We start from the raw sequence: 19,616 nt of genomic DNA, 5'->3' as shown, positions 1-19,616 counted from the left end.
GTTCACCTACACGGTGTGCCGGTGTCCATCATTTCAGATCGGGGTACGTAGTTTACATCACAGTTTTGGAGGGCAGTACAATGAGAATTAGGTACACAGGTTTAGCTGAGTACAACATTTCACCCTCAGACGGACGGACAGTCCGAGTGCACTATTCAGATATTGGAAGATATGCTATGCGCTTGTGTTATAGATTTCGGGGGGTTCTTGGGATCAATTTCTTGCATTGGCAGAGTTTGTTTACAGTAACAGCTACCAGTCGAGCATTCAAATGGTTCCATATGAGGCTTTGTATGGGAGACGGTGCCGGTCTCCGGTGGGTTGGTTTGAGCCCGGTGAGACTAGGCTATTGGGTACTGATTTGGTTCAGGATGCTTTGGAGAAAGTTAGATTGATTCAGGAGCGGCTTCGCACAGCGCAGTCTAGACAGAAGAGTTATACTGACCGGAAGGTCCGTGATATTTCTTACATGGTTGGGAGAAGGTTCTGCTCAATATTTCACCCATGAAGGGTGTGTTGAGGTTCGGGAAGAAGGGAAAGTTGAGCCCTCGGTATATTGGGCCTTTTGAGATACTTAAGAAGATTGGAGAGGTGGCTTATGAACTTGCTTTGCCACCTGGTCTATCAAGTGTTCATCTAGTGTTTCATTTATCTATGCTCCGGAAGTATGTCGGGGATTCGTCAATGTTTTGGATTTCATCACAGTGCAGTTGGATGGTAATTTGACTTATGATGTGGAGTCGGTGGCCATTTTAAATCATCAAGTTCGAAAGTTGAGATCAAAGAACATAATTTCGGTGAAAGTGCAGCGGAGAGGCCAGCCAGTAGGAGAAGCTACTTGGAAGACTGAGCGGGAGATGCGGAGCAAATATCCACACCTATTTGAGACTCCAGATATAATTCTAAACCCGTTCGAGTATGAACGTTTATTTAAGATGAGGAGAATGTAACGACCCGATCGGTCGTTTTGAGTATTACAATCCCGTTCCCCCAGTTACTGCTCAATTTATTCTTTATAGTTGTTTTATGACTTACTGGGTTAGTTGGTTCGGGTCCAGAAGGATTTTGGAGTGAAATGAGACACTTAGTCTCATAATTGAAAACTTAAGTTGGAAAAGTTGACTGGATGTTGACTTATGTGTAAACAATATCAGATTTGAATTCTCATGATTCCAATAGCTCCGTATGGTGATTTTCGACTGAGGAGCATGTCCGGAAAATTATTTGGAGGTCTGTAGTGGAATTAGGCTTGAAATGGCGAAAGTCGAATTTTTGGGAATTTTGACCGGGGAGTTGAATTTTTGATATCGGGGTCGGAATCCAATTTTGGAAATCTGAATAGGTCTGTTATGTCATTTATGACTTGTGTGCAAAATTTGAGGTCAATCGGACGTGATTTGATAGGTTCCAGCGTCGTTTGTAGAAATTGGAAGTTTCAAAGTTCATTAAGCTTGAATCTATATGTGATTCATGTTTTTAGCGTTGTTTGATGTGATTTGAAGACTCGACTAAGTTTGTATGATATTTTAGGACTTGTAGGTATATTTGGTTGAGGTCCCGGGGGGCTTCGAGTAAGTTTCGGGTGGTTAACGGATCAAATTCGAACTTAAAACTACACCTAGAAATTTTGCTACTGGTTTTCTCACACATTCGGAGGTCTGATCGCAAGTGCGAAGCCGCATGTGCGCACCATCCGATCGCAGAAGCGTCCAAGCGTGAAGAGGGGCAGTGGTCGCAGATGCAAAGAAATTTCCGCACCTGCGAGGTCGCAGGTGCAAAGCAATGCACGCAGAAGCGGAAAAGGGGAAGGGGAAGGGGAGATGGCTTCCCAGAAGCGAAGAAAGTGTCGCTTGTGCGACTCCGCATAAGCGATGAAGCCGCAGAAGCAAAGGAATTCTCGCATCTGCGAGACCGCAGGTGCGGTTAAAAAATCCGCAGAAGCGAAAACCCCTGGACAGTACAAAAACAGAGGGGTTCCGAGCTTTTGCCATTTTTGGGCATTTCGATTTTTAGCGAGGTTTTTATGGGAATTCTTGAGGTAAGTCACTTGTGATCATTTCTACTCCATAATATTGAATTATCATACTAAATTACATATTTTTGAGGTGTAAATCGGGGTTTTGGACCTAGGGATTTGAAAGTAAGATTTGAGGATTTGGAGGTCGAGTTGAGGTCGGAATTTAGTAAAATTGGTATGGTTAGACTCGTGGTTGAATGGGCTTTCGGATTTTGTAACTTTTATCGGGTTCCGAGACGTGGGCCTCACGGGCAATTTTTGGGTAAAATTTTGGAATTTTATGGAAAATTTATATTTTCATATGTAATTAATTCCTATAATTTTTATTGACTAAATCGGATTATTTATGGCTAGATTCGAAGCATTTGGAGGCTGATTTGCGAGGCAAAGGCATTGCAGAATAAAGAATTATATGGTTTGAGGTAAGTAACAGTTCTAAATTTGGTCTTGAGGGTATGAAACCCCGGAATATGTCTTATGTGATTGGTTTTGAGGTGACGCACATGATAGGTGACGGGTGTGTGGGCGTACACCGTAGGAATTGTGACTTGGTCAATTCCATGAAACTGTGTAGTTGAATAATTTATTGATATCCGTACAGTTTCCACGTATTAGAGAAATTTAACTATAAATCATGTTTAAATCATGTGTTTACATTGTTGGGACCCACAAAGGCCGTGTACTTCTGAAATTATCTGCTAAATTATTGTTTTGCACTCAGTCACAGTTTTATTTGCACATTTTATCTCAGTCTCTATAATTCATTATTGATGCATCATATTATTGCTGTTTGGGCTTCTTATCATGATTTATGAGAGCCCGAGAGACTGGAGAGGTTGATGACTGAGTGAGGCCGATGGCCTAATTGTGAGGATATTTATGGGATCAAGCTGCACGTCGTAGCTTATTTTACTGATTTATGCCATGATTGGCTTGTTATAGCGCTTGGGCTGAAGGAGTCCCTCCGGAGTCTGTACACACCCCCAGTGAGTGCAGGTACCTACTGAGTGCGAGTGCCGAGTGCTGATTGATTGAGAGGAAAGAGTGACTGTGAGGTTGTAGTGAATGGGAGGACTGAGTGATTGTTACTCTGAAATGATGCATTGATTTGATTATTGCCGCATTTCAGCTGTCATATATCACTGTTTTAGAAATTTCCGAAGACATTATCTTCTGTTTCAGTCGAAGTTGATATGAAATTACTGTGGAATTGTAAATGTTGAACATGAGAGCATGCGTCCTTTTTGTGTTAAAAACTATTGTTTTTGGACTTAGCTGTGAAGCTCGTCACTACTCTTAGTTCTTATTTATTATTATTACTTACTGAGTTGGTTGTACTCATACTACACCTTGCACTTCGTGTGCAGATCCAGGTGATCCCAGACACAGTGGGTGTTGATTCTTTCGCACAGTTGATTTTTCGGAGATTTAGAGGTAGCTGCCATGTTTTGCAGACCTTGTCTCTCCTTTCCTATCCTTTTGTTTATTATATTTGGTCTCAGATTATTATAGATCGTGTTTTCCAGACTTGTAATGTATAGATGCTCATGTACTGAGTGACACCATGTATTGTGAGTATTTGTATCGGGATTTGCGAGACTTTTGGTATTATATTTAAACATCATGTTTCCAAACTTAAAGGAAATCGTGGTTTATTGATGTTGTCGGCTTGCCTAGTATTGAGATAGGCGTCATCACGACATGTTAGGATTTTTGGGTCGTGACACTATCACACCAACATATAATACCGATTTGGAGGTAGATTTATACTCGTACATGTTTATATTGAGTGGCCTGTTATAGCCTCGTCATTACTTCATCGAGGTTAGGCTCGACAATTACGGAGTACATGTGGTCGGTTGTACTCATACTCATACTTCACTTTTGCACTTCTTGTGCAGATTCTAGTGTTGGTCCCACCAGCAGTTAGTGGAGGCTCGCTCTGATCATCTTTTCACGGAGACTTAAGGTAGAGCTACATGACGTTCGCAGACCCTGAAGTCCCCTTCGTATTTCTTGCACTGTTATTTCATTCAGATAGTTGTACTTTTATTTCAGGGTTGTAGTATTTTATTTTAGTAGCTCATATACTTGTGACACCAGCTTTCGGGTTTAAACTTGATGACGTTTGGAGTATATTATATTTATCTTTGAGGTTTTACAACTTTGTTTACTTATTAAACTGCTTTAAAAATTGTTAATAATGGATAATGTGTAGCTAATATTAGCTTGTCTATCAAGTGAGCGTTAGACGCCATTATATATATATATATATATATATATATATATATATATATATATATTACGCTGAGCCGCGGGATAGTAATGGCGTCTAACGCTCACTTGATAGACAAGCTAATATTAGCTACACATTATCCATTATTAACAATTTTTAAAGCAGTTTAATAAGTAAACAAAGTTGTAAAACCTCAAAGATAAATATAATATATATTCCAAATAGTGAATTGACATTGCATGTCTCAACTGAAACGTCCTAACCTTAACATCTACCGACGAAGGTGTTTTGTTAAGAGGATCAAGGCAAAGTATTACCATTAACTTACATATTTCTCAAATTCTTAACTCGAAATTACCTATACTATTATGTATAAATCCTATTTGAATGTGTAAGCTCTAAACTTCAATTATATGTGTCCACACTATTATTGTGTAGACTATGTGTGCTACTATAAAATACAATCGTGCAGAGTAGAATAGTTCATACTGCTATTGTGTAGACAATTATTACAAAAGTTAGTGATTGACATGTACATCAAATACTTCTATTGTGTAGACAATTATTACAAAAAGTTAGTGATTGACATGAACACCAAATTTGAAACACGTGATTTGAGTATATTCAGGTGGACCAATCAAATTTTAGAAGGAAAATATTACAAAATATAGTTGGTAGTATCATGACTAGAGAATATAGAGATATAGTTGGTTACAGGGGCGGATGCACGTAGGCCCAAGAAGCATCACGTGACACCGTTTCGTTGGAAAATTTAACTAATTTCGTTTGTGGCAGATAATATGCAAAAAAAAAAAAAAAACAACCTATAATAAAAGTAAAGTGATACCACTTAACAAATCTAGTTTTCAGTCCAGTGGTCCAGGGTCTGGTTCTCCAATTGATGGTCGAGTGTTCGATTCTACATGGCTGCATGATTTCACCAATTTGAGTTTATTTTTGCTAATAAAAAAGAGGTTAAGTTAGCACAAATTATAATATCTAATCAGTAAAACTCCTTTTTCGCAATTTTTCAATGTGTTGGCTTGCTGCTACTATCACCGTCTACCGATTAATTGTGATACCACTTACGAAAAATTTTACGTACGCCGCTGGTTGGTTAGATAGAGTAATACATGCATCATCAAAATATGATTGCTACTAGATAGGTTCAATATTTTGATATAATAATCTTTCTATCACAACATATAATACCGATTTGGAGGCAGATTTAGAGTAAGTTGTATGAAGTACAACTAGCAAGATATAAAGGATAGTAAAAGTTTCAAGAAATAAATATTTCAGCTGTTGTTAATCTATCTTTCACAAATTTTGTAATAATTATCATGAATTACATGTTCTTTATTCAAGTTCCTTTGAAACTATTGAAAATAGAATCTTTGTTTTCAGGTGGGTTTTCTTCTCCACCAACAACCAAGACGATTTCGAGCATGTTCTTTATTCAAGTTCCATAACAAGGAACATAGTTTCTTAAAGTGATTTGAATAGTATTTGTACTAAGTTGACTTAACTTGGTAACCAAAATGTTCTAGATGACATAACTATGGTCCGTAATATTCCCAAATAATGCATTCCTTTTTGCTAAAAAAAAAATGGTGCCATATAAAGATGAACACCTTCTTTCAACACTATACCCCTATAATATTTTAATAACGAAACAAGTACCGGAACAAACTGTAAAAAATACTAGAATGGATTCCATTAAACCCCTACAATAACAACAAACCCAATAGTTTCCCACAAGTGGGGTCTAGGACAATTAAACCCCTAAATAAAATTTATTTTATATTTTTTGAAAACTTGCAATTTTGTTTTAATTTTTATTCTATAATACAAACACATATTTTGAATATTACTTAGGGAAAATGACATTGTATAGTCGCTCTCAAAATAATAACTGAAAAATGCATTTTTTTGTATAATTTTTGTGTATATATATATATATATATATATATATATATATATACACACACACACACACACACACACACATTCTGTATGTCATATACAAAAATTATATAAATTTTTTACACTCGACTACCGAATGTAAATAGTTTGTGACGCGGGCTAAAAGTGATAATACACCTATTACTTACATCTATATCTATAATATATTAAAAGCACGAAGGCCCTTAACAAAATATTGTTCGTCTTTTTTACCCTTTAAAATAAATATTATATTGGTCAAAATTATAATTTAAATTATTTTCCTAATATCTAGGACAATAAAATCAACTAAAAGTTTGATTATTATATCTTTCCTTATGGAACTAAGTAAAAAATCCTAATATTTAGGTTAAAATTAATTAAAACCTTACCAAAAAATCCAACTTTTTAGATATTGGAAATAACGTGATGGATAGGTGGTGGAAGATATCTATTTTTTTTAAACTTTTTTTCTTCTTACAATTAATATTCTTTTTGGTAAGTAAAAGAATTTTATTTACCAAGTAATATTTACAAAGTATAAAAAGACTTTACAACCTGGACATAAATCCCCGGCCGCCTACCGTAAACTCTCTTTAGCTATAACTACAAATCTATCATACTTTGCAAACAAACTAAATTGTACAATTAATGTTATTCTTATCTTTTAACAATATATTATAGCAAATAAAAAATTATTTTTTGGAGAAAAAAAGGAACAACAAAAAGCTGAGAGCCCCTAATTGTAATTTAGTTCGATGGTAATATATTTTTTTGTAAAATCTTGTATCATTTTCAAGTACTTCGGCGATATTTTTATTTGCTAGAGACCTGCAATTCACTTGAAAACTTATCTACTTTTTATTGAGTTAGTTAAATTGGATAAATATTTTTTAGAAACTTAAATTGTTTTTCTTAATTTTAAATTTATAACTCAAAACATATTTTTAATAATATTTAAGTGATATTCAAAATTTTGCGCTCATTAATTCTAAGTACAAATGTATTCTAAATGAATTATCATTAATTATTTTTTCTTTTAAAATATTTATTCTAAATGAGTTGTCCTTCATTATTATTCTTTTTTGAATTTATTCCGACGAAGGACAACTCCCTGTATTCTTCATATTTTAAGTTATTTTTTGTAAAATATTAACTCAACATTAGTCAATTTTTAAAATTTTACATTTTTATTATTTTAATATTTAGGAGGTACAAGGCCAATCTTTTCATTCTCAAATTAAAAGACCAAAAGATTCAATCTAAGAATCGTGATTTTTTTTCTTCGTCTTTTGTTTTAGTATTATCACAGAAATAACAATAATTTTCATAAGATATTTCCACTTAAATCCTCATAGATCACAAAAAGGCATTTGAAAACTTCAATTGGACATGATTTCATCATCTATTTAGCTAGCCAGCTACAAAAATATCAATTATTTTCAAAAAAAAATCTTTTACTTTTATTTTATAATTTATAATTTTATATAAAAATCTAATAATATTTACATAATTTTCAAAAATATTTATATTGACTAATATGCGCACACTAGTATTATAAAAAGTTTATTCTTATTTATTCGAAATACACTCGAGACTACTGTATGAAAAAGTCCCTTCTTTCATATTGCATTATTTTGGGCTTTCAAGTCATTTTCTCCTACCAAAAAAACAAAGTTAACTTCACAAAGCCCCTTCCCATTCATCTCAGTTGCAGAGCGCCCTGCTGCCATGGAAGCTTACAACAACGAAGAGTTCGCAGTTGGATGCATTTTATCCCTCAAGACTACTTTAGGCGACGAGTTTGAAGCTCAAGTTATCGCCTTTGACAAACCCTCCAACATCCTCGTTCTTCATATCCTTTGATTCACATTTCCCATTTGATTTTATTGTTTTTAACATTCTTTTTTTCTTGAGATTTCCTTGACTGTTCGTTTGAAATTACAAGAAGGGGTATCTGCATCAGGGCCAAAGAGAGACATAAGGTTATTGAAAGCCAACTACATTAAAGAGTTCAGTTTTCTTGGTCAAGGCCAAGACCCACTTGATACCAATAAATGTTTTCTTGATCTCAATAGCCTTCAATCCAGAGAAGATTCTGCTATTAGGTGAATTTCCTTTTTTTGGGAAAGATTCTATTCTATTCTATTGTGTATTGAGAATTTATTTAATTGAATATTTGCAGACAAGCAGAGATAGATGCTGAGAGATTTGGCGTTGGTGTCACTGCTGAAGCTCAGACTATATTTGATGCTTTGTCTAAAACGTATGTGCCTTCTCCTCCTTAACTTTCCACCTTAAAATTTTAGTAGTTTCTTGTATATCTTAATGCCAAATTCGCTGATTATACTTACTGCTGTTAGAAGTAAAGAAATACTAATAGATTGTAGATAGTAAAGTGTTATTCCTTATTGCTTATATTAAGTTTGATTTTTCTTTTTGGTAAATCTTGCACTCAAAAACCCGTGCGTATGAGTCAGCAGTGGCCCTTTCCTGCGTTGCTTCCTTAATCACTCGAACTGCCAATATCTTGGTTGGAAGTGGAGTCCTCTTGCCACTAGAGCAACCTCATTAATCAAGTCGGATTCTTATTTGATGATTGCATTGATGTACTCAGTTCCCTATTGTACAATATGGTTACACATTAAATGCCAACCGGTGTATTCTGATTCACTTTGTCCTATAAATAGCAATGCAAAATTGGAATTGCTGCTTCCACTGTGCTCCTTCCTAAGACCTTACCCCCTTTCCTTTCACACTGGCCTTCTCAGTGTAGAAGATGTGGCATTAGTTCGAAAATGCTTTCTTATTCTGAAGAGTCGTCTTCTCTCTAACGGCGTTGCGCCGTTGCTTCTACCAACATATAGGTAGTCTATGTTCTGAAAAGAGTGTTTCTGACTTCCACTTAGCTATTCTTGCTTTCTGGTGTATCCTCAAAAGTAAGATGGTATAGTGGTATATAGGTGACCAGAAAGCTTTTTTTTGCTCTTTGGCGTTCACTCAAAAAGAGAACTCCTGTATAGGTGTATACTCATATCTTGTTTTTAATTTCAAAGAGAAAAGTAGAATTTTCTTTTTGGGAAATGCGCCGTAGGAGAAATAAAATTAGAATACGAAGAGGAAGCTAATAGAAACAGATTGCGTTGCGCTACAAGAGATCAAGCAGCAAGAAAGTGTGCACAAGAAGTGCAGGAAGTCTTTGCTTTGTTAAAACACAAAAATAGTCTCTGATGCTAACAAAAAACGATAGGCTCATCAGTCATCATACATTACCCCATAAGTTACGTATGAAAAGAAAAAGAAAAATACATTAATAAGTTTAAGAAAAATCACTCTCCTGTAAGTTTAAGCGCTTGTCAAGCTATGTTTTTAAACTAGAGGATAAAGGCTTAAAAGTCATCATAATCTGGCATTGTTTTAATCAAAGTAAGAGATACGACTCTTTGTATTGATTGCTTTTGTATTTCCTGACCTTGCCACTTAGGTAATAATAGTGTCGTCCTGGATTTGATTTCTCCGGAACATACAATTTAGCAATATGTTGCAAATACTACTATAGGGGTATCAAGTTACTAAGTCATACCATGAAAGTTTAGGAGAGGGTGGTGGAGGTGAGGGTGAGGAAGACGGTGTCTATATCCGACAACCAGTTCGGGTTCATGCCGGGTCGCTCGACTACGGAAGCTATCCACCTTATTAGGAGGTTGGTGAAACAGTAAATGGATAGGAAGAAGGATCTGCACATGGTGTTTATTGACTTGGAGAAAGCGTATGACAAGGTCCCTAGGGAGGTGCTCTGGAGATGTCTGGAGGCAAAGGGTGTGCCGATAGCTTACATTAGAGCGATCAAGGACATGTATAATGGAGCTAAGACTAGGGTTAGGGCTGTAGGAGGCGACTCAGAGCATTTCCCAGTTGTTATGGGGTTACACCAAGGATCTGCGCTTAGCCCGTTCTTATTTGCCTTGGTGATGGATGCACTGACACACCATATTCAAGGGGAAGTGCCATGGTGTATGTTATTTGCTGATGACATAGTTCTGATTGATGAGACGCGAGGCAATGTTAATGAGAGGTTGGAGGTTTGGAGACAAGCCCTCGAGTCTAAGGGTTTCAAGTTGAGCAGGACTAAGACAGAGTACTTGGAGTGCAAGTTCAGCACTGAGTCGAGGGAAGTAGGCATGGGCGTGAGGCTTGGATCACAGGTCATCCCCAAGAGAGGTAGTTTCAAGTACCTTGGGTCGGTTATACAGGGGGATGGAGAGATCGACGAGGACGTCACTCACCGTATAGGGGTGGGGTGGATAAAATAGAAGCTAGCATCTGGAGTCTTGTGTGATAGGAAAGTGCCACCAATACTCAAAGGTAAGTTTTATAGAGCGGTGGTTAGGTCGATCATGTTGTACGGGGCAGAGTGTTGGCCGGTTAAGAACTCTCATATCCAGAAGATGAAGGTAGCAGATATGAAGATGTTGAGGTGGATGTGCTGTCACGCTAGGATGGATAAGATTAGAAATGTAGATATTCGGGAGAAGGTGGACGTGGCCCCTGTGGATGACAAGATGCGGGAAACGAGGCTCAGATGGTTCGGGCACGTGCGGAGGAAAAGCCTTGATGCTCCGACGAGGATGTGTGAGCGGTTGGCTTTGGTGGGTACGAGAAGAGGTAGAGGGCGGCCTAAGAAGTATTGGGGAGAGGTGATGAGGCAGGACATGGCACGACTGCAGATGTTCGAGGATATGACCCTCGATAGGAAGGTCTGGAGGTCGAGCATTAGGATTGTAGGCTAGGGGGTAGTCGAGATTTTTCTACTTCATACCGAGGGTGAGGCGGGTTTGATAGGGTTGTTCTTAGACGACTTGTGGTTAATGTTGAGTCCACACTATCCTTTCTGTTTTTCAGGGCCTTAATTACTGGTAATTGTTATTGCATGTCATCTATTTTATGGTTTTTATGATGTTGTTACTATCTCTATGGTTTCCGTTGACGATACTGATGAATTGTCTCTTCTTGTTTTTTTTCTGTCTTCCTGAGCCGAGGGTCTATCGGAAATAGCCTCTCTGCCCCATCGGGTAGGGGTAAGGTCTGCGTACACACTACCCTCCCCGGACCCCACTTTGTGGGATTTTACTGGGTCGTTGTTGTTGTTGCTGCTATTTTATGGTTTTTATGATGTTACTATCTCTATGGTTTCTGTTGACGATACTGATGAATTGTCTCTTGTTTTATTTCCGTCTTCCTGAGCCGATGGTCTATCGGAAACAACCTCTCTGCCCCAACGGGGTAGGGGTAAGGTCTGCGTACACACTACCCTCCCCAGACCCCACTTTGTGGGATTTTACTGGGTCGTTGTTGTTGCAAATGCAAAAGATCTTTTTGAAGATGTTGTGGACGAACCTTATGCTCATTTCACTTCAAAAAGTTCTTCCAAATCTTTAAATTGTTCCCTTCAGGATCCCAACTGTTATTGATTACGGAACACAGGATCCATCATTCCATCCATTGTTGTACTTGAAATTTTCTATTAGATGATTGTTAGTGGTTAATTCTCGGTACTCACGAGCATCAATTCTCCTCTAGTCTCTTTCTTCCTTGAATTCTCTCACGCTCTCCCCAAAACTCCACATGTTTTGGAGTTTGATTTATAGAGTAACTTGAGTCTAGTTCTAAAAGGAGGCAAAATGTAATTGAAACCCAATTTACAAGGAGAAAATAGATGAGAAGGATAGTCATTATAGGTGAAGAAAAGTCCTTTGAGCTTAGAGAGCTAGGAAGTAGCTTACAAATGTTGTATGAGCTATTGAGAGGAAGGAAAACTTTGTTAGCCGGGTTAAAGTTAACTTCAGCATCCTAAAAAAGATTGTGGGTTTTGGACTTTTCTCTCTGTGAAATAGTGCCATTTTGAAAAAGTTTCTGATGACTTTTTTCAAGCCGACCCTCTGATGGAAAAGAAAATCTTTTTCTGGCAGGGGAGAAATCCTTCGAATTAGCAGACATCAGAGACGGTCTAACTCGCTGGCTCGTCCTAATCGAGCGAGGACATCGTTTCACTAGCAGGTTGAAGATAGATGATGAAAACCTCAGATGGGTTTGTGAAGCCCTCAAATCAGCAACGAGGAGTAAAGGAAACAGATGCAAGAGATGGGGAAGGAAAATACAATCGTATGTGTACAGAGTGTACCAGAACTTCAACATCTATGGTCGCTTTGTGCGAATCGAGTCTTGGTTGGGAGATAAGAAATCAATGGTGATTATCCCGGAGTCATATTATAACTGGGGTTGGGGAGATGTGGCGGAGAAAATACTCAGGTTTCTAGGTAAACCACACAACCCAGTTTTAGACCGATTTGTAATAGAAGCCCAGTGGGATTCTTCTCTCCAAAGAGAGGGTTCTCAGTGGGTAATAGCAGGATCTCTCCTATTTCTGTGTCACACCTTCTGTTTGCAGATGATACTCTCATCTTCTGTGGAGCTAAAAAGTCTCAAGTCCTCTACCTAAACCTTACTCTTATGCTATTTGAAGCTATGTCTGGCATGCACATTAATATGCTCAAGAGTGTTATCTACCCAGTGAACTCGGTCCCAAATCTGCTAGAACTAGCCGACATTATGGGTTGTAATACAGGCTCCTTCCCTACCACATATTTGGGTCTTCCTTTAGGTACCAAATACAAGTCCACTGAGATATGGAATGCAGTAGTTGAAAAATTTGAGAAGAAATTGGCTACATGGCAGAGGCAATAGATATCTTTTGGTGGAAGGCTTACCCTTATCAATAGTGTATTAGATAGCATACCCTCTTATTTCATGGCACTCTTTCCTATCCCAGCAAAGGTTCAAAAGCAATTGGACAGAATAAGAAGGAATTTTCTATGGGAAGGGAATAGCATCAGTCACAAGACTCACCTGATGAAATGGTTCAAAGTCACACTTCCGAAAGCACTTGGTGGACTTGGAGTTAGGACCTAGCCTTACATAACAAAAGTATGTTGATGAAATGGCACTGGAGGTTTAATCAAGATGATGCTGGCTTATGGAAGGAGCAAAATATGGTAGACTCAACCATTGGTGTACCAATAGAATTAGAACCCCTTATGGCACAGGATTATGGAAGAGCATACACAATTTATGGGGAGCTTTCTCTAATAACATTCACTTTCAGATTGGTGACGGGGCCACTACAAAATTCAGGACTGAAAAATGGATAGGGGACTCAACACTAAAGGAGTTTTTTCCAAATCTCTTCCTTATTGCAGGAAATCCAGAATCCTTTGTTGCTCATAACAGAGAAGGCAACACATGGAGCCCGATCATCAGAAGGAACCTACAAGATTGGGAGGTGGAGGATTACATAGACCTGCTAAAGTTATTGGAGAGCTGCACTATAAACACTCAGCTGAAGGACAAATTGAAATGGGGAAACTCAAAGGATGAAACTTACTCTGTCAAGGCAGGGTATGCTAAAATGTGCTCCAACAATATGATGATTGATCTATGGCCTTGGAAACTAGTATGGAAGACAAAACTGCCACCCAAAATCTGCTGCTTCAGCTGGTTGGCCTTAAAGGATGCATTCCTCACCCAAGTCAACCTCACCAGAAGAAACTTTCAACTGGCCAACAAGTGTTACATGTGCCAAGTGAACTCAGAATCTGTTAACCATCTTTTCCTCCACTGTTCAGTAGCCATAGACATATGGAACATGTTTCTCAGAATTTTTGGTCTACACTGGACTATGCCATTCTCTGCCAGAGATGCATATATGAGCTGGAGCTCAAGGGAAGTTGACAGAACCATCAAAAAAGTCTGGAATATGGTACCAGCAAGCATTTTTTGGTGTATTTGGATCGAAAGGAATAGTAGATGTTTTGATGGATTATCAACTTCAATAGGTTGCTTAAAGGCTAGATGTTTTGGTTAATTTGTTTCACTGGGCTAACCTTACTACTGTAAATAACTCTAATGTTTTCTTGGGCTTTGTCAGCTCTCTAGTTTTGTAGCGCTTAATTGTAATGCATCTTCTTGATGCCTTTTATGATATATTCTACTTACTTCATCAAAAAAGAAAAAAGCCAACTTCAGCATCCTACAGTAGTTATGTAGGTGATGGGTTTCACATCATAAGGAATTGGAAATTTAGGTAGAAGATAGAGACAGAGCACATAAAATGCAAGATTGTTCAAAACTTTCATGACTGGCACATGCTTAGTTGCTTACCCACCCATGTGAATTCACCTATATGAATTTTGCATACTCGATCTCAAGTTAAGATAAAGGAGGAGGATTGTGGTAAGTTGATGATCGGGGTAAAATTAATTGGACAGGTGAAGTAGAATGGCTAGATTCTATATTAGATTTTTATAAAGAGAATTCTAGAAATTTAGCTAGGTTGTATTAAACGATTGATTCTGGAATCTATTTTTCGTCTTAGATGAAAATGGGTAGAGAATCCACTGTTGATGTTTTCAAGAAGTGGAAAAAAACAATGGCTTTTGGCTATTTGGAGGAATTGTTTTGATTGGGAAGTTGTGAATTACGTCTGGCATCATTTGAAAACAATACAGGTGATCATTTGGTCTGGACTGTACAGAAAAAAGGCTTTTTTACAATCAGATGTTACTACCTCTTGGTTTCAGCAGTAGGTGGATACTCCTCTTGGCCTTGGGAGATTATACGGGGTCCAGGGTTCCATATAAAGTGGCATGTTTTTGCTGACTTTTGGTTCATGATGAGTTTTAAGTAGACATGGAGGTCCGAGTTATCTAAGCAAATCAACCGACAGTTTCAGGTGGTCCAGTTGCATATAACTATAATAAGGTGAAGAAAGTCATCACATACGGCCAACATGGAGAATCATCACATAACTTGGACGCGAAACAGTACATGAATGAAGACCAAAATTGAAATAGAAACCTTTTTCGCTGCTTCGCGTACTAGGAGAAACTAGGAAGCAAAAGTACCACCTCAACTCTTGACACCCATAGCAACAGCAACAGAAGAGTTTGGATGGGTGAAGAAAAATGTTGTAAAGTTGAACAAACAACTAGGAGTACAGTTCCAAGACTTTGAAGAGGAAACACATGCCTTCTTTGAAAAAATAAAGAGAAATATACAGGAAAAAATGTAACTTCTAAAAGCTTGTGTACACAAAGCAAAGGTGAGTCAGGGAGCTAAGGTAACTGGAATTTATTGTTAAACTGTTAATAACTGAAACAATAGCTCCAGAGGAAGAGACAAGAAACTCTCTCGATCAATGAAATGAAGATTAAAACCACTATTGGAATGTTAGAAGATATTGGAAGGTCAGAGGATTGAACAAAGTAAAGAGAAGAAGTTGAGATGGCTGTTGGGCAGAACTTGAAGTAAGTGAAAATAATGGAGGCAGATAATCATGTAAGGCCAAAAATGTGGAACTGCCAGGAGAATGAAAGAACATTTGCAGTTTCTTAGAAAGTGTGCTTCAAACTTTATTTGGTTCTTCACAGGGTTGTAAATAGCGCTCGCCTCAGCTCTAATAGCGTGACGCGATGCGATGCGAACCTCCACCTCTATTTGCCTCTGTTGCGTGGCGATTTCAAAAAGGCGAGCGCCTCTGCCTGTGTAGCGAGAGAAATGAAGATTAAAACCACTATTGGAATGTTAGAAGATATTGGAAGGTCAGAGGATAGAACAAAGTAAAGAGAAGTTGAGATGGCTGTTGGGCAGAACTTGAAGTGAAAATAATGGAGGCATATAATCATGTAAGGCCAAAAATGTGGAACTGCCAGGAGAATGAAAGAACATTTGCAGTTTCTTAGAAAGTGTGCTTCAAACTTTATTTGGTTCTTCACAGGGTTGTAAATAGCGCTCGCCTTCAAACTGAATATATATTTTTCAGTTTTTAAAAGTATTTTAAAAAAAAAAAAAAATTCCAGGGCATTATTGATCCATTTTGAATAACACAAGGGCATTATTAGACCCATTTTATAACGGCAGGGTCATTTTTGGATTCAAATTTAAACGGGGGTTATAATTGATCCATTTCTAATACCACAAGGTCATTTTTAGGCCTTTTCCCTTGTTTAAACCTCATTTGACACGCAAAATTGAACATCATTGAATTCTTAAAACCTCTATCGTTCTTATTTGTCCAAGTGAGAGTGAATATCTATTCTTCTACTGAGCAGTGCAAGGAAAAAATCTCGAGTTTCCCGTCGGGAAGTTCCATCATAATTGTTGAATGAAAGAGACGATCATTAATCATATTAGATGTATTAGGCACAAGAGCTCACATGCAACACCTTCAGATAGCTCTGAGTAGTTTTGAAAGTGACCTTGTGAGTTGACAACTTAAAGTATGGCAATGGGTTCCTTGTGGGTCGACGCAAATTTTTTCTTTTTTTGATGACTGACAAATCCTTCTGGGGCCTACACTTAGGACCAACCGCAATCTTTGATACTCGGAGATAATGAGCCCATCCCTCTACCCTTATTCATTTAAATACCAGGCTTAGTTTGCATTGTGCATGGCTTAAATCTCTGACCTAAGTCACAAGTCCCTCAACCTTTGCCTCTTGAACTAACACCCCTCACAAGTCCCTCAACCTTTGCCACTTGAACTAACCCCTGGGGACGTGGGTCTATGCAATTACATATGAAGAACGCTCAAGAAGCTAATATGAAAGAAATTCTGACTTTAAATAGTGTCCGTCATTGGTAATGAAGGGGAAGTTTGAGCTCCTTGTAATATAGTATTTAGTGAGCGTGTTAACTAGGTTAAGTATGTTGGACCTAACAAGATTTAGGCCTAAATTAGCCTATGACTTATACCCATTACATTGGTTGCACTCTAGCACTAGTTAGTTTACTGTTTGAGATTACGGTATCAGAGTGGGCCTTACAACTACAATGACTTAGGTAAGCCTTCATTGGATTGGTTCCTCCTACTTTTTTCTTTTTGGGTGATGAAGAGAGCTTACATTGGATATTTACTAGGGCAACCCCAGAGTGTAGTTCTAGCTGGGGCGAAGAAGTTGTTGCACCAAACATTGTCCCATGTATGTTGGCTGATGTAGTTTGAGTTTGTTCACTAGGTGGTTTCTAGGTGTGAGTTTTAGCGTAGGCATTAATTTCTGGCTCGGTAGTCTAACTTGGTTATATGTCCTGTTGAATATTCCATGACAAATTAAGAAAGAAAGAGATTTTTTTTGATAGAGAAGAAAGTTTTGATATTATTTGGCAGAAGATTAATACGATTGTTGATTCATTTTGTTTCTTGTCATTTAGAAGTGTTCATTTTAGATTCTAATGATAATTTCGACTGGAATTATAGTGGCTACAACTACAATGACTTAGGTAAGCCTTCATTGGATTGGTTCCTCCTACTTTTTCTTTTTGGGTGATGAAGAGAGCTTACATTGGATATTTACTAGGGCAACCCCAGAGTGTAGTTCTAGCTGGGGCGAAGAAGTTGTTGCACCAAACATTGTCCCATGTATGTTGGCTGATGTAGTTTGAGTTTGTTCACTAGGTGGTTTCTAGGTGTGAGTTTTGGCGTAGGCATTAATTTCTGGCTCGGTAGTCTAACTTGGTTATATGTCCTGTTGAATATTCCATGACAAATTAAGAAAGAAAGAGATTTTTTTTGATAGAGAAGAAAGTTTTGATATTATTTGGCAGAAGATTAATACGATTGTTGATTCATTTTGTTTCTTGTCATTTAGAAGTGTTCATTTTAGATTCTAATGATAATTTCGACTGGAATTTTAGTGGCTAAATAATGCTTCTGGATGTTATACGCTTGCTGATTAGCTATCGGCCTCTTAAATTTTATTATTGGAAGTCCACTAACCAAAGATGAGATATAGACGGAAGCTTAATCTGATGCAAGGAAAACAGTTGAATAGGTTTCATATGGTACATAGATAGTCGCAACTCATAGAGCATAGGATCATTCATCCTACAAGTTAATCATATAGAGTTTTGGATTTCTGTCCTTGTCCGGTTAATATCCAGAATCTCATTTGCAATTTTCTTTTGAAACATTGTAGAGTAGGTATGTATGACGATAAGCATGTATAGATGAGGCACTTATCAAGAAAAGCATGTATCAGTGATCGCAGTACCAGTCTGCTTTTTTCTACGAGTTATGTGACTCGTGCTATGCATGTGTAGGATACCAGTTCTGGTGACATTATGATATCTTCTGTGCATTTTGATGTCATTGTTCATGTAACCAGGTTGCCTGTGCGCTGGGACAAGACCGTGATCGTTGTGATGAATGAGGTGCGTGTTAGCAGTCCATATCTTCCTGAATCTGTTACTGGAGGCACTCCGGCTGCTAATGAAAGAGTGCGGAAAGTGGTAAGATACTTGTTTACTCTCTGATCAAAGAAAATATACTGAAGACTAATCCTATTTTTGTGGTTAGTTGATTTCATTCATTCTGGTTTTTCCATTCAGCTTGTATTGGAGAGGAAGAGGTTGCAAACCCGCAATACTGGACAGTGAGAATTCTTACTGTGTTCTTTTTCTTTGGTCCGAGGTGTTCTTTGCATCATTGGCCTGCTGAGTAAACATATATACCAGAGCGTTGGCAAAAATGTGCATCCTACTCGAGTGAAGATGTATCCGTCTCTCTCCATCTGTAAGAGGTTTGAAAAAATAGTGACTGGAGTTGCTCTCTCCCCCACCCGTCCCCCAAAGAAAATACCTCAATTTTTTCTTTATTTGCTTGTTCTCAGTGAGGTAAATTTCAATTTGTCATATTATGTTTATGAGGAATCAAAGGTTGAACTTGAAGGATTGGTGTCTTCTAGTAAAAACACAGCTTTGGGGGTGAGGGATGAGATGTAGTTTTTCTTTCCAATCAGAATATTGAAATTTGGAATCTTTGATTTTGTTTACTGATTTTCATTCTCCTTTTACCTGGAGGGTAAAAAGAAGTTTCCAGTTAGCAAAGAAACGGTTTTCTGTTATACTATATAAATGAAAGAGGAACAATGCAAATTGCATTTTCTAGAGGCAGTTTTTTCTTTTTAATTTTTTTTAAGTGAGACGGTTTTCAGGCCAGCTTGCTCAATTATTCCACCGTGTACCTTGTTACCTCTCACTAGCACAAATGTCGGGTACCTTTTCCCACCAAGGCTTAGGGAGACCACATGAAACACTTAGTTTTTTTACTTACGTTCGAATTGAAATTTAAGACCTCATGGTTCTCCTTTCTATTGTCACATTCTTTGAGTGCATTTTCTAGAGGCAGTTTCACGAATATGAATATGCCATGCTGGTTTTCAGACGTATTGAGAAGCTTAGAATTGATTATGAAAAGCCCTTCTCATTTTCCATATACTGATAACACAGTTTGACACTTGTAACGGGTTCGATGCAATGCAAAACACACAATCCGAACTAGGAAGTTGTGACTGGCGCATAGGAAAG

At 37.8% G+C, this 19,616-nt stretch overlaps 1 protein-coding gene across 1 annotated transcript; it reads left to right on the top strand.

Moving 5' to 3' along the window:
• Nucleotides 1–7,831: 7,831 nt before the first annotated feature.
• Nucleotides 7,832–19,196, top strand: LOC104099359 (uncharacterized). The gene is made up of 5 exons (XM_070199768.1): nucleotides 7,832–8,053; nucleotides 8,144–8,305; nucleotides 8,383–8,463; nucleotides 18,416–18,539; nucleotides 18,639–19,196. The coding sequence occupies exons 1-5, from the start codon at nucleotides 7,929–7,931 to the stop codon at nucleotides 18,684–18,686; spliced, it is 540 nt and encodes a 179-aa protein (XP_070055869.1). The 5' UTR covers nucleotides 7,832–7,928; the 3' UTR covers nucleotides 18,687–19,196.
• The last annotated feature ends 420 nt before the right edge of the window (nucleotides 19,197–19,616 follow it).

This window comes from Nicotiana tomentosiformis, chromosome 4 (assembly GCF_000390325.3).
Source record: "Nicotiana tomentosiformis chromosome 4, ASM39032v3, whole genome shotgun sequence".
Classification (NCBI taxonomy): domain Eukaryota; kingdom Viridiplantae; phylum Streptophyta; class Magnoliopsida; order Solanales; family Solanaceae; genus Nicotiana; species Nicotiana tomentosiformis.
The sequence above is the reverse complement of the archived record's forward strand: the minus strand, read 5'-3'. Positions and strand labels throughout refer to the sequence as shown.

Excerpts from the sequence above, each read along its gene's own strand:
- LOC104099359 (XM_070199768.1), top strand. The coding sequence starts at position 7,929 with ATGGAAGCTTACAACAACGAAGAGTTCGCAGTTGGATGCATTTTATCC. Across the intron at positions 8,464-18,415 it reads TTTGATGCTTTGTCTAAAAC|GTTGCCTGTGCGCTGGGACA; the intron begins GTATGTGCCTTC and ends TCATGTAACCAG. Across the intron at positions 18,540-18,638 it reads ATGAAAGAGTGCGGAAAGTG|CTTGTATTGGAGAGGAAGAG; the intron begins GTAAGATACTTG and ends TTTTCCATTCAG.